Source organism: Eublepharis macularius, chromosome 3 (genome assembly GCF_028583425.1).
Source record: "Eublepharis macularius isolate TG4126 chromosome 3, MPM_Emac_v1.0, whole genome shotgun sequence".
Lineage (NCBI taxonomy): Eukaryota > Metazoa > Chordata > Lepidosauria > Squamata > Eublepharidae > Eublepharis > Eublepharis macularius.
The window spans coordinates 40,881,172-40,895,672 of NC_072792.1; the positions used below are offsets into that span (position 1 = coordinate 40,881,172).

General features: G+C 43.0%; 1 protein-coding gene across 1 annotated transcript in view; it reads left to right on the forward strand.

The window, feature by feature from the left end:
- Positions 1-14,501, forward strand: part of ITGBL1 (integrin subunit beta like 1) — a 288,986-nt gene that overhangs the window by 265,399 nt on the left and 9,086 nt on the right. The window contains exon 9 of the mRNA XM_054973911.1: positions 5,545-5,691. Coding sequence (XP_054829886.1) covers positions 5,545-5,691 — 147 coding nt within the window. The remainder of the gene's footprint in view (positions 1-5,544; positions 5,692-14,501) is intronic.

The following is a 14,501-nucleotide window of genomic DNA, read 5'->3' on the forward strand; positions in this document are numbered from 1 at the left end:
GATGAAATAGGAATTCCTTACACTGAGAACTGTGCAATCTCAAGACTAACCTCCACAACTTCAAGTAGGTCTCTTCAGTTTTGAAAGTTCTTTGCCACCCTGCTGCTGTGTTAATTCCAGATTTTGAAATTTCACACATCATTCAAAAAGGAAATGAAATCAGAAAGAAGCAAAGTAAAGGGAGTTTCTAATTCACCTAATGTATCTATTCTCTCACCCCATCTCCATGGCTACATATATAATCAGGGATACCCCCTGCCTCAATGAACCCTAACACTTGTCCATGAAGAGGAAAGGAGCCTTTTCAAAGAGGTCTCAGCATACGCCCATAAACGACAACGGAGTAGAAGACTGTGAGCCAAACTGCAAGTGACGTCTTACACAGGTTGGACACTAGTCGGCTTCCCTCAAGTTTTGATGGGAAATGTAGGTGCCCTGGTTTTACAGCTTGGCTCTCCATTACAGCTGCAAGACCAGGATGCCTACATTTCCCATCAGAACTTGAGGGAAGCCGACTAGTGTCCAACCTGTGTAAGACGTCACTTGTAGCTTGGCTCAATGTAACTAAATTGATTTCCTCTCACTCAAAAACTGAGCTAATAAAAACAGAGCTTTCCCCTCTTCTATATGCAAGATTGCAATGGACCAATGGGAACATTTACCAGAACTGGATGCTTACTTTTTAGGAAGCTAGCAAGGCCTAATTGTATGACATGTGAATGCACAGTTGCCCAAGATAAAGTTGAGAAGCTTGGTTTCTGCCAGTCTTATCAAGAGATGTCCTGAATATCTAATTTTTTTTTGCTCCTGATGCAAAAATTCAGTGTTGCAGATAAGTGTCCTGAACAGGCAGATCCATTTTAAAAATCCATTACAATTGGCATTTGAATGCACAAGCTGATACTCCGTTCATCGGACTCTGCGTGCAGTGCACACGTGTGGTCAACAGTGCAGTTCTAAGCAGAGTAACACCTTTCTAAGTTCATTGACTGTAGCTCTGTGGAGGACTGCACTACAAACTCTGTATTCATGGTTGTTGTGGGTTTTCCGGGCTGTATTGCCGTGGTCTTGGCCTTGTAGTTCCTGACGTTTCGCCAGCAGCTGTGGCTGGCATCTTCAGAGGTGTAGCACCAAAAGACAGAGATCTCTCAGTCTCACTGTCTTTTGGTGCTACACCTCTGAAGATGCCAGCCACAGCTGCTGGCGAAACGTCAGGAACTACAAGGCCAAGACCACGGCAATACAGCCCGGAAAACCCACAACAACTATCGTTCTCCGGCCGTGAAAGCCTTCTGTATTCATGCATCTGAAAAAGTGGGCTCTGACTCTATTGGAATCAGTGTTGTTGGTCTCTAAGGTGCTATTTGACTCCTGTGTAATTTTGCTCCAACATGGCTACCCCTTCGACATTGTATTGATTTATACAAGCGGAGATGTCCAGAGATACAAGTTTCTTGTAGCATTACTCTGCACGCTAGAATTTCTGATCACTAAGCAAACTATGTGCAATTGATTATCAGCCAAATATATCTTAATAGAATAAAATATTTGTTTGAAATGTGCTTTATATATTGCTTTGGAAAACTCATTTATGCAGAAGTTCCCAAATGAATGGCTAAACCCTTTAGAAAAGCAGAATGTGTTGTAGCAAGAGGAAGTGTGGACAAAATCAAGGATTTTGTCTTCAGGTTAGATGCCTAATAAAATGGAGGAGGGGGGTGGGAGGCAACATAGATGATTTGAATAAGAATTGTCACCTGCCTTTCCTAACTAGCACAGATTGATTAATAGCTTGCTTTTCAGACTATAGGGCTAAGTAGATATAAGGAGAAGACTGTGATAGATGAAGGCCTAAGTGGCCGTGATCTTGCATAGTTATAGTGACTTAAAAATGTAGCTGTCATTTGAAGAAGAGAGGAAAGAGCTTTCTCAGCAAAACCTGTCACCCGGCTCTAACCTTCTGCTCTGGTAAGTATGAGGAGCTGAAGTTCTACATGGTCTGTTCCATTCTGATCACATCGTCCTAAACACATTCCCTTAAAAGATTGTCCATTGATTCCAATAGAGCCTAATTCAGATACTTCAGCACAGCAGTCCTCTTTGACTAGCTGAGAATCATTAGGGTTTTAAAAATTATTTAGGCTTTAAAAAAATTAAAGAGGGGTATATGGAAAGAAAATCAGAAAATATTCTAGGACGAGAACGTTGGCAATTATAGAAAAGAATACAGATTATTATTCATAGTTGAAATGGCACTTTTCAGTAATCAATGTGCTTTCCCCATCTGATCTTGTCACCTTTATAACTGCTCTGCAAAAAGGGTCACTGTAATTCCCATTCTGGTGTGGAGGATTGTGGCTGGGAGAGAGGGAGTGCAGGGCCACCAAGTCAATCCATCAGGGGTGTGGAATTTTAATTGCACTTTCTGAATCCAAAGGTTGTTTCACAATTGTTACTCAAATAGACATTTGATCTGTCCCAAATGTTAGCAGGTCTATCAAAACTAGTGCTTGGGTTGCCAAGATTGGCCATGATAGCAGGGAGAGAATGAAAAGGCTAAGAATTATGGTTTCCAATTAATTTTGCCCAGTGTAAGGGAAACACAGCTACAGGATGGTGATTTTAGCACGAAAAACAGCCCAAGAAGAAAGAGTTAAATAGCCCTACTGGTCTCTGTGCTGGTTAAAATTCAGTCCTAGTGTTTGTATTAAAAAATAGCCAGGAAAAATAATCAAAGGACCAAACGCAACATTTAGTTCCACCCTTGTGGTAATTAACAGAAGAGTTTGTGTGGAATGTCCAGAGTAAATAATATCTGGCTATAAAGTGTAAGATAACAAGGGGTCTTCCAGCTTTCTACAGTAACTCCCTTTTTTAGCAAGGTTGAGTCCTTGTAACATTATTTTTAAAGATTTTGCTGCATCTAGTACTTTGATATTCTGAATGAAACTTCCCCCACCCCAGTCTGTTGTACAATAGCACCTGCACCAAACTATAAGTTGGAACCTAATTTAATAATTAGTCTTAATTGTTTTCAGGGCCAGATCAAGGGGGGGCAGGGGGGTAGTCTGCCCCTGGCATCGCCAGGGAGGGGGTGCCGGGAGCAGCTGCCAGCTGCTGGAAGTGCGTGGGAGGCAGCGCGGGCAGCCTCCCAGCCCCCCGTGCTGCCGTTCGCATGCCCCGCAGAACAGGGGGCGGCCGGCTTGCCGTGCACCCCCTGTCCTGTGGGGCAGGCAAAAGGCAGTGGGGGGCTGCGAGGCTGCATGCGCCATCCGCCTGCCCTGCAGGACAGGGGATGGCCGCCTGTCCCCTGTCCTGTGGGGAGCCGAATGGCGCAGGCGGCTTCCCAGCCCCGCACGCTGCCTCCACTGGCACACTGCGCGGGCGACATGCTCTACCCTGCATGATGACGTCACAGAAGTGATGTCATCACGCAGCACCAGAGAGTGCGCGTGGGGTTGGACTAGGGTTGCCCTGGACGCTGGCAACCCTATATCCGGCCCTGATTGTTTTACCAGCAGGTCTGATGACAGACAGACAGATGTAAGTTAACTGGTCGAATCCAAGTAGCTTTTCCACTGGGTAAAAAAGAAAGGAGGGGTCTGCTTTGACCCCCCCCAAAAACTATGCATATCATGTGCTGGGGGTGTAGTAAGGAGAATTGGGTTGAAAGGGTGGCTGGATCCAACCCAATATTTGTAGCTGGGAGTGCAGAAGGACTAGCAGTTTATCCACCATAAAATACACAATATGTCATTGTTATTGAGTGCTTAACTTTGTACAGCAATTATGATCTAAAATGAAGAACAATCAATAAATGGTCTGAACATCGTAACGTGACTTGAATCCAGAAGTTGTTCTCAAGGCTTTTGTGTACATAACTAAGAGCAACTCAAAGACTTTTACTGATAAAAATAGAAATTAGCAAAGAGATGTTGGGGAGGGGGATTATGAATAAAGAGCTGAAGGACTGATTCACACTTCATTCAGGATGCTGGTTTTCTGCAGGTACTCCAATGCTCAATGTATTAAATCGTAACCGCCTGAAACAGGTCTACTGTAAGAGCTTTGGCAAAAAAGACATTTAACAGATGCATCCTTCTCCCATCAGAGTGCCCTACTTCAGAGTTCCTATAAGGACAGGAGCTTTTTCCTAGTCAGAATATGGCAACCCTTCAATACCTACACATATTCCCTCAATTTATGAATGACACTTGCAAACTGTATGCCAAGCGGAAATCAGACCCAGGCCAAATCCCTGTTCAAAGCCCTGCATGAAGTTCATGTAAGTGCCTTGGACTAGGGCTGCTAACTATTTTTTCTGACAAGGCTTCTCTGGTAGAAATTTAGCAGGTATAACTTGCCACATCACTTTATTTTCATAAAAGGAAAATATTAGATTTGGAGCCTACCCAGAATTTCTGCAGGTATACAAGGGGATTTCGCTAATTTCCCCTTCCCATGGGAAACTTGATTTCCTGTCAAGATATTCCTGGGGGCCCTCCATCCCCAGATATCAGTAGAGAAATTGAAAATGTTTGTTGTTCGTTGCCATCCACGAACAGGAACTCATGAACAACCACGAACATGGCCCTGTTCACGAACATGTTCGTGGTTGGCTGTTCGTGGGGGCCAGCAGGCTCTCCTCCAGCCATCATCCAAGTCAAGATCCCTACTGCACCACTCCCAGAAACCTTACCTGAGCAGGGAGCAGGAAAAGTACCAATAATAAATAATAGCTTGGCCCAGATCCTGACAGCAGCCCTGGAACTTGAAGGGGTAGATCCCTATCCCACCACACACGAAGAAAATTCAAACGCCAATGCACTCTATCAAAATGCCAACAGCAACTCCCTCCCTCTCCACTGTCTGCAAACTAAGCCAGAGCTGGGAACCCCCCTCCCCCCTGCTTTTTGCTCCCTTGTAACAAATTTGGAGCTCCACACTTGAAAGGAAGACCTGCCTATCGAGCTGAATTGGGCTTAGATTAGGGTTTCCAGGGCAACAGCAGGAGTTCAGACAGAGTTCAGACAATCCCTGCCTAAGTTGCCAAGGGAATTGATTGCAGGTGACAGATTGTCTGGCGTGATGAACAGCAACGAACGACCACCTGTTTGTTTAAAATGGGGCCTCATGAACAGCTTGTTCGCGAACAGCAGATTGGGCTGTTTGTGGCTTTTTTTTTGGTTCATATTGCTGTTCGTGCCCATCTCTAGATAGCAGTATTTGAGATGGGTGCATTTTGGGCTGCTGTGGAAGTAAAATTTGTTGACCTCCCCCCTTGCACCTGAGGAAATTCTAGACAGGATCCAAGCTTTAATCAGCTAGTCCTTTAGGCTGGTCAGCTCTTCAAGATACTGAAGCACTGCTGGAATTTTTTCTGAAACAGTATCTTGGTCTAGCCATTCTTTCTCAGCCAAACCTGCGTTATCCTCTTGTCTTCAGGGAAAATTTTGTAAGTCACAATAAGCTCTCAGGGACAGGAAAAACAGTCTTAAAATGCACCATTTGTTCATCTTCCCATCTCAACCACTTTCATTCCAGGTCACGGGATCTGTTCCTGTGGTAGGTGTATTTGTAAGGACGGATGGTTCGGGAAGTTGTGTCAACATCCAAGAAAGTGCAACATGACAGAAAATGAGAGCAGAAGTTTTTGTGAATCAGCAGATGACACAATGTGCTCTGGAAAAGGTAAGTGTAGGAAATAAGAAGAAGAATACCAGTTCATTTGTATATTGTTTTTCTGGACAGACTAATACCCACTCAGAATGGTGAACAAAGTCAGTGTTGTTATCCCCACCAGAGGAGTAGCTTTCCAAAGGCACCTGGTAATTCATGGCAATAGTGAGATTCAAACCAGCAAAGTGGTACATCACATCCCAGCTATTTAACCACTAAGCGACACCAACTCTCTGAGCAGAGCCATACTGGAGCATGTTCAGAGGGATGAAAAAGCACAACTGTGGGTTACAAATTGCAGCACTTTCAAATAAAAGCTCTTGCAGTTTGACAGCTGTTCAAAATGTCTTTGCAATATGGCATATTCTTGTTAGAAGGTTCTCTGTATTGAGTTGCTTTCAGGCAGTGTTTACCAACAGCATGGGATTCCATTTGGAGGTGTACTTGTGGGTGTATATCTATATGGTGCCATTGTGCATTAGGGGCTACATTTTGGCATTGTATTTGGATTGCCATTAGCAGCAGGCATGGGTATGTTTGCTAGACTGAAGGAGGAAATACAGCACTTGACCTAAGTGGGAAATCTTTCTTTTACACTGTCCATTCCATTCCCCATAACCATCAGAACCTGTCAAGATCCTCTCTTTCATAGGTTTACACTTTGTTATATTAGAATTATGTTTCCGGTATACATTGTGTCTGTCTTATTCTTTCAACCTTCAATGAAGTAAGCAACAGTGCAGGGACCTGGGGACGAATCTGCTGAAATGGAGAAGTCTAGTATAAAAATATTGTCGTTGAGGAAGAGTACGTAAAAATCTTTTAAAGTCAGGTGTGATGTGATTGTTTGAAAAAATCCCACAGTGATCCAGAATTTAGCATTTTATTTTCCTAATTTTGTAAATTATCTTTTCATATGGATGATAAACAATAACCAACTTGCCCTGTCAATTCTTTCCCCCACCCTGGAGTCCATGGGAATTATTTTACATAATCTGTTTCTAAGTTTGTCCACATTATCGTAATATATGGTTCACTTAGTGTTCAGATGACACTCACAATTCAGATGACGCTTTGTCCAAGCTGTTGTGCTCCTCATCCTGATCCCACCTTTCCCCCCGTTTTCATGCATTGCAATCTATTAAGTATCAAGCGCCACTGTGTGTTATGTGCCATCAAGTCGCCTCTGACCTATGGTGACCCTGTGAATGAAAGACCTCCAAAGCGTCCTATCATTAACAGACTTGCTCAGATCCTGCAAACTGGAGGACGTGGCTTCTTTTATTGAGTCAAGCCATCTCGTTTTAGGTCTTCCTCTTTTCCTACTGCCTTCCACTTTTCCTAGCATTATTGACTTTTCCAGAGAGTCTTGTCTTCTCATAATGTGACCAAAGTACGATAGCCTTAGTTTTGTCATTTTAGCTTCTAGGGAGAATTCAGGCTGGATTTGATCTAGTACCCACTTATTTGTCTTAGCTGTCCATGGTATCTGCAGAACTCTCCTCCAGCACCACATTTCAAATGAATCCATTTTCTTCCTGTCAGCCTTCTTCACCATCCAACTTTCACGTGCATACATAGTAATGGGGAGTACCATAGTTCGGATTATCTTGATCCCCAGATAGACATCTTTATCTTTAAGGATCTTATCTAGCTCCCTCACAACTGCTCCTCCAAGTCTCAGTCTTCTTCTGATTTCTTTATTGCAGTCTCCCTTTTGGTTGATGATTGAGCAAAGGAATAGAAAATCTTGAACAATTTCAATTTCCTCATTGTCAACTTTAAAATTGTGTAGTTCCTCAGTAGTCATTACTTTTGTCTTCTTGATGTTCAGATGTAATCCTGCTTTGGCACTTTCTCCTTTAACCTTCATCAGTCGTTGTTTCAAGTCTTCACTATTTTCTGCCAGTGATGTGGTGTCATCTGCGTATCTCAAATTGGTAATGTTCCTTCCACCAATTTACACTCCACCTTTTTTTAGATTTAATCACAGCTTTCCTTATGATATACTCTGCATAGAGGTTGAACAGGTAAGAAGATAATATGCATCCTTGTCTGTCACATTTGCTAATTGGCCACATATTCTTGTGGCCAGTTTGGTGTAGTGGTTAAGAGCGCGGGACGCTAATCTGGAGAGCTGGGTTTGATTCCCCACTCCTCCACTTGAAGCCAGCTGGGTGACCTTGGGCAAGTCACAGTTCTCTGGAGCTCTCTCAGCCCCACCCACCTCACAGGGTGATTGTTGTGGGGATAATAATGACATACTTTGTAAACCGCTCTGAGTGGGCATTAAGTTGTCCTGAAGGGCGGTATATAAATCGAATGTTATTATTATGTTATTATATTCTCATCATTTCCTCACCAATTTCTGATTGTCCTGCCTTGCCTTCTGTTCCAGTAGTACCTGCATGACTCTTATGCTACCAACATTACCTGGCCTTCCTCTACCCTGGCCATTTGAAAGTGGGTGCTTTTCATCTTTTCTTTTATAAATTCAAGGTTGTTGCTGCACCATTCTGGGTTGAACACATGTTTGGGATTGCAGGGCACACCTGGCCTAATATTTGTGGCACATTTTGCAGGTTATTTAGATTGGTAGGTGTGTAGTTTCATAACTATGTGTGCATTACCTGCTCCAAAAAATGAGAGGGGGAGATATGACATCGGATACTTTCTATCCATAATGCTCCATAGTGTTCACGTGGACAGGAATAGCCAGATGTCAATGGCGAATATAAAACAATATCAGGTGTAGTGTGGAGTTACTGAAGTTAATCTACTTTTGCAAGAAAGCAGGAATGCAGCCCCTTAGAAGCACAAGGAGGTCATTAAATAGACTGTCCCTTCTATGCTCATGATCTGCCTTCACCATGGGAAGAACTTCAGAGTACAAGAAGATGTCCAAAAGTTAAGGGTCAGAATCCAAAGAACTATTTATATGCACTCAGGAGGCTTTGTTTTCTTTCAATGGTATCACCTTTTTAGCAAAATGTAGGATGGTGATAAGTCCTTCCATATGTGATCCCTGATTAACTAGGACAGCAGGATTTGAATCCAGAGACACCTTAGAGGCCACTGGACTGAAATCCTGCTGTTCTACTGAAAACCAACATGGCTACCCAACTAAAACTATCCTGATTAACTGGGATGACTTTAGGAAAAAAGAGAAGCTTGACCAGGAACGAAAAAATGAAATAAAATACTGCCTTGATTAATATGTTGGACTATATACTGCCAGAAAGAGAGAATTTTTTGATAAGACTCAAAAGTTGTTCCGTTAGGTTTGTTTAAAGACTATATGTCCTCCACAGGTATACAATTGTTAAGCTTCGCTATGTGTGTGTGTGTAAAGTGCCGTCAAGTAGCAGCTGACTTATAGTGACCCCATAGGGTTTTCAAGGCAAGAGACAAACAGAGGTGGTTTACCATTGCTTGCCTCTGTGTCGGGGCCAGGACTTCCTGGGTGGTCTGCCATCCAAGTACTAACAAGGGCTGACCCTGATCTGCTTCCAAGGTCAAACATAAATTGATATCCTTGCTTTTGACCAGCCCTGAAAAAAACCTTGTGTCAGTCCTTGGCAGTTAGATCCCCAAGCCCCTCACAGCAAGCACTCAGGTTGAAGTAACTTTTATTAGAGATCCATACAGTTCAAGGTGTTCACACAAAGGTAGCAATTGGCAGAAGTGACTATTCAAAATGGGCACTTCTAATTATAGGGAAACTTTCTGCCCTTTGGGTCCGTTGACATTCTGGTGCGAAAACCCCCAAGAGTTACATGGGAACTGATTAGTTTAGGCTAGACATAGGACAGAATGAAATCATTCCAATCTCTGAGAAAAGATACACTTTGCGCTGCCTGCAGCATGCATTCAAGGACACTTACTGTAAAATGAAAGTAAATACCTTCAGCAGAGTACAATTTATGTTAGCAGTTTATACACTCTCAGATGAACAATATAGAATACAGCTGTAGCAAACCAAACACATTAACTGTAGCAAACACAAAACACATTAATGACAGGTATGCAGCTAGGCATACATGACACCTTGCTGGTTTTCTGTTTGTAAAATTTTAATTTGTAGGGTAGGATTTTTGCTCAGTCTCACTGAATTCTCCTCCTTACTAGAGCTTTCATCTCAAACAGAGTTAAAAGAAATTCTCTAAATTCATCTTTACCCAGTTTCTCCCTGAAATCCAATAATCCTTTTCTTTTTTGTTTGGAGTCATTTTCCAATCAATTCCTTTCTGTTCAATGAGCAGTTTGAAGAGAGAAGGGGAAGGAAGGGAGGTTCCGCAAAATTCTAGAATGTTACTCTGTACATGCTCAGAGGCAGGCAATGTCTCCCCAAGCCTTCTTATCTTCCTGATATAGGACCACCCTGCAGTGTATAACATAAAACAACTACAAAAACTGACGTTACAAAGGGCACTTTGATTTCTCTTCAAAGAGAAATGAAAATGAAATGAAAGAGAAATCTCGCTCTTAAAAGGGAAAAAAGAGAATAAAAGGAATCTTATTAGTTGAAAAACAAATTCCCTCCCTATAACTACCCTTGTCTCAAATGGCTTTTGTCCATGTAGTTCCCATGACCCCTACATAGCTTTTTGGTTGGTCAGATAAGACCTTTACACCTATTTTCACCTTTTGAAAAGCTATTTGGATCCAACCTGTTATATGGAATTCATTAGATTATTTTAATGAGTGCCATTTTAATTGGCTCATCTTTATAAGTCTGTTCTTAGTCATTAGGTATTCAACTGAGTTAGTAAATATAGAAAGCAAGGAAATTCCTATCTAGGGCAAAGTGTTGAATCAGAGGAATTAGACAAGTCCTGCATTGTTTTAGCCAAAACCTACCACAAGAAATGCTATAACATGATTTGAATGTAGACAGTTTTGGATATACATTAAGTATCTCTATTTGATAAGAATATATTTCTCTTTGTATAATATGTGCCATATACTTAAACCTATCATGGATATTTAAACATGAATACAGACAGGGCTTTTTTCTGGGAAAAGAGGTGGTGGAACTCAGTGGGTTGCCCTCGGAGAAAATGGTCACATGGCTGGTGGCCCCGCCCCCTGATCTCCAGACAGAGGGGAGTTTAGATTGCCCTACGTGCCGCTGAGCCATGTGACCATTTTCAAGAGGTTCCGGAACTCCATTCCACCGTGTTCCCGCTGAAAAAAAGCCCTGGATACAGATCTCTGAACAATCACAACTAGTATAAATATCCATTTTTACTGTTGGTAACTTGTAGATGAAAACTCTTTGCACCTGTTCTGTTCCTTATTTCTGCCACTGGCTAAACTAGCCTAAAGAATACTGTGGCACCCATTGCGCTAGTAGTTGGATTCCTTTCTGCCAGCTCCCCAAATCTGTTCTAACTTTTTGCAAGACTGTGTAATGCAGCCACAGAATAGTACTTTTGTTATACAATATAAATCCAGTTCAGAGATCTTGTGGCTTGCGCAGTCTGGGCTACCAAAAGGCAGCTTCTAGGGGACAAAATCCCCTGGACCCTACTCATCTTGGAGACCTAGGAATCTTGGAAAGGCAGCTATTTACTAATACAAGTTCACTCTGAATCTTCTTCCTCTTCTCCCATTGCTCCATGCCCTGCAAACATGCTATGCAGTGAGCAGTATGAGAGCCTGCTGATGAAAGCTGATTGGTTAGTTAAAGTCAGATAGGAATTCCAAGCATCAGAGAAGGAGGAGGGTGATGAAGAAGGGCAGGGAAGTAAAGTTAGCCAAAGGATCTGCATGGCTATAGTTCCTACATTGTGAGTGGAATGGCCAAAGGGAAGCATACTATACCGCTTACATGGACAAGTACCCCAGAATGGAGAGCTATGCACATGATCACTGCATTTTGAATGACTCTGTGTGGGTGTAAGGTACCGTCAGGTTGCAGCTGCCTTAAGGTGACTCCACAGGGTTTTCAAGGCAAGAGATGAACAGAGGCGGTGTCATGAACCCGCCTGAGCTGGACTTTGGAGCAGATTTTTCAGAAGATGACTAGGAGGAGCCAGAATCTATGCTGAGGGATCACTAGGAGGCCCAGGAAACACCTAACACCACTGGACTCCTCCAGACCCAGGGCCCTCAGTTGGAAGACTTACCCCTGAAGGCTCACCTCCAGGCAATGCTGCCAACATGCCAGAATCCAGGGGAGGCAGTCCCCAAGTTCTCTCCCCACCTGATGGGAGCTACATAGATGGAGGGCCGTGAAAAGGCAATGCAGCAACAAAGAAGCTCCAGGCGGGCAGCCTGTGTTCCAACTACGGAACCAGGTCACTGCCTAAGTGCATAGAGTGCTTTGCAGAATCAGGGCTCAATCAAGCCCTGGTCAGGTAAAGGCCAGGAATAGGTGGGGCCTCTTGCTGGATAGGTGGGGCCTCTTGCTGGATACCTAAACCCTTGGCTAAGCAGTGCGTCTTGCTGGTTCAACCACAAGGTGACAACTTTGAGTGGTTCCAGGTCCTGCTCACTGGACATCTTCAGGGTAAGCCCTGGCTCATGAGGAGGCCCACAAATCCAGAAAGCTGAGGTCAGAACATCTCCCATCCAAGTACTATCCCGGGGTTGCTGCTCAGCTTCCAAAATCTGGTGAGGGTGGGCTAGCCTGCCCTGGACCAAGCAGATCAAGGTTGAATGTCTCTGGCAGGATATTTTTGACCCACAGCAGTTTCAGAAATCATGGGTATTGAAAGTATAGGGTAATAAAACAAATTGCAGAAAAGCCGCTTCCCCCATCAAACTCTCACAAACACACAGGAAGTTCAGACAGCAGTCAAAATTAGGGCAACAGCAGCAAATTCAAAGCTCTCCTCCCCTCCGCCCCCCAGTTCTGCATTGATGGCAGAACATGAATAAGTAGGACACAAGTGCAACTGCCTGCTTAAGGACTCAAGGTCACTTGGATGGTTACATCTGAACTCCCTTTGTAATGCAGAAGTTCCACGTAAGTCTTAGTAACCAGACAAAGATGATCTAATATATATGCTGAGAAAGAAATAATGAGGTGGATCCTACCCCTATCCTACTATTCCTTGAAGCAATGTTTGTTTGTTTGTTTGTTTTTAAATATTTGCATCCCATTTTTCTTTTTGGCTCAAGTTTGAAGCCTTCTTCCAACTTAGGTGATTCTTCTATTGGAAGACAGCTACTGAAGTCGCAGTGATCCTCCTTAGGCTGGAGGAAGGCTACTTGGAGGATGGTTGGATTCCCCCCACCCCGTCTCCTGATGTTGTTTTAAAACATGACAGTGGACCACTAATTTTAACTAAGCTAGCCCTAATCTGCATACTCTTTACACAAAAGAATACTTGAACCCTATGATCAGCCTCCCACTGGCAATTTTAGTTTTTGATACTGTTCTGGGGGTGTTCTCAGCCTGCATCTTATTGAACCCTTGAAAAATGAAATCCTGCCTTCAAGTCATAGTTGACGTATGCCGCCCCCCTGGTGGGATTTTCATGGTAAGAGACTAACAGAGGTGGTTTGTCACTGCCTGCCTCTGCAACCCCTTAGTGGGGTGGAGAGTGCTGTCAAGTCATAGCTGACTTACCATGAAAAACTCCCTGGAGGGATTTTCATGGCAAGAGACTAACAGAGGTGGTTTGCCATTGCCTGCATCTGCAACCCTGGTCTTCATTGGAGGTCTCCTATCCAATAACTAACCATGGCCAACCCTGCTTAGCTCCTGAGATCTGACAAGATCAGGCTTGCCTGGGCTATCCAGGTCACTCTGCAACCTCCATGTACACTATGTACACTATGTTTTTAAACAAATTTTTAAACATCTGGTAGCTACTACTTCAGTATAATTTCTGGCAGGCTGCTATACTCAAGGTTATGACTGTAAAAACTACCAACCAACATAATCCACTGACTGTCATGCAAGGAATCAAGGAACTGGTGAACACTCTTATTTATCTAAATATTAGGTCACATTGCAATACTATAGTAAACTTTTTATTTAATTGGTTTAGTACTGAAAGGTGAGACTTCATTGAACTGGAAGCCAATAAAAATGTTCGGTACACCATATTTCATCAGTTACTTAGTGAGGACTGCTGAAACGGTATATCATTATCGAATGAAATCAAGCTACTCAAACCAGACATATAATCCAGCCAAAAGTTAAAACTCTTTCAAAATTACTGTGCTTAACATATTCTCATGGAAACCAATGGAACTCAAAAGTACTCACATCTGATTGAATCGTGCCCCGCTTCTGTGTGATGGAGTTAGCTACCCCTCACGGACTGAGGAGTTCCATTTTATGACACTCAGATCAGATGGTTACTTCTTTTAAAAATGGGTTAGAAAAGAAAAAAAAGTGAGGTGTTTGAGTGGTGCTCTACTTCTTCACAGGCTGAGGATAATAAGATGCTAACTGTGGGAATTTATTCAGATATTTTTATCCCTGACAGAATTTTAGTGATTTCACAGGGATTATGTCCTCTCTCTCCCCCTTACCTGAGCCAAAAACACTGTAGTTCTGCTGGGAAGAGTAGCCTTGATTTTAGAGCTCTGGGACAAAGGGAAAATCTCTCCTTCAAAATAATTCCTGATTAAATCAAAATGGAGCGGGGGGGGGATCACTACAGGGCCTCATGGAGAACACTTCAAGTTAAAGCACACCTCTATAACATCCTTCTTTTCAATAGGCTTTTATCTTGATTATATCCTTGTAGACAATCGCTTATTAATAGGCACTGATTGTGTGCGCCTGAGATGTTCCGTGCCTGACTGAAAAACTCCCATGTTCTGTAAATGCTTGTAATAATCGCTGTGCTTACCGCTTT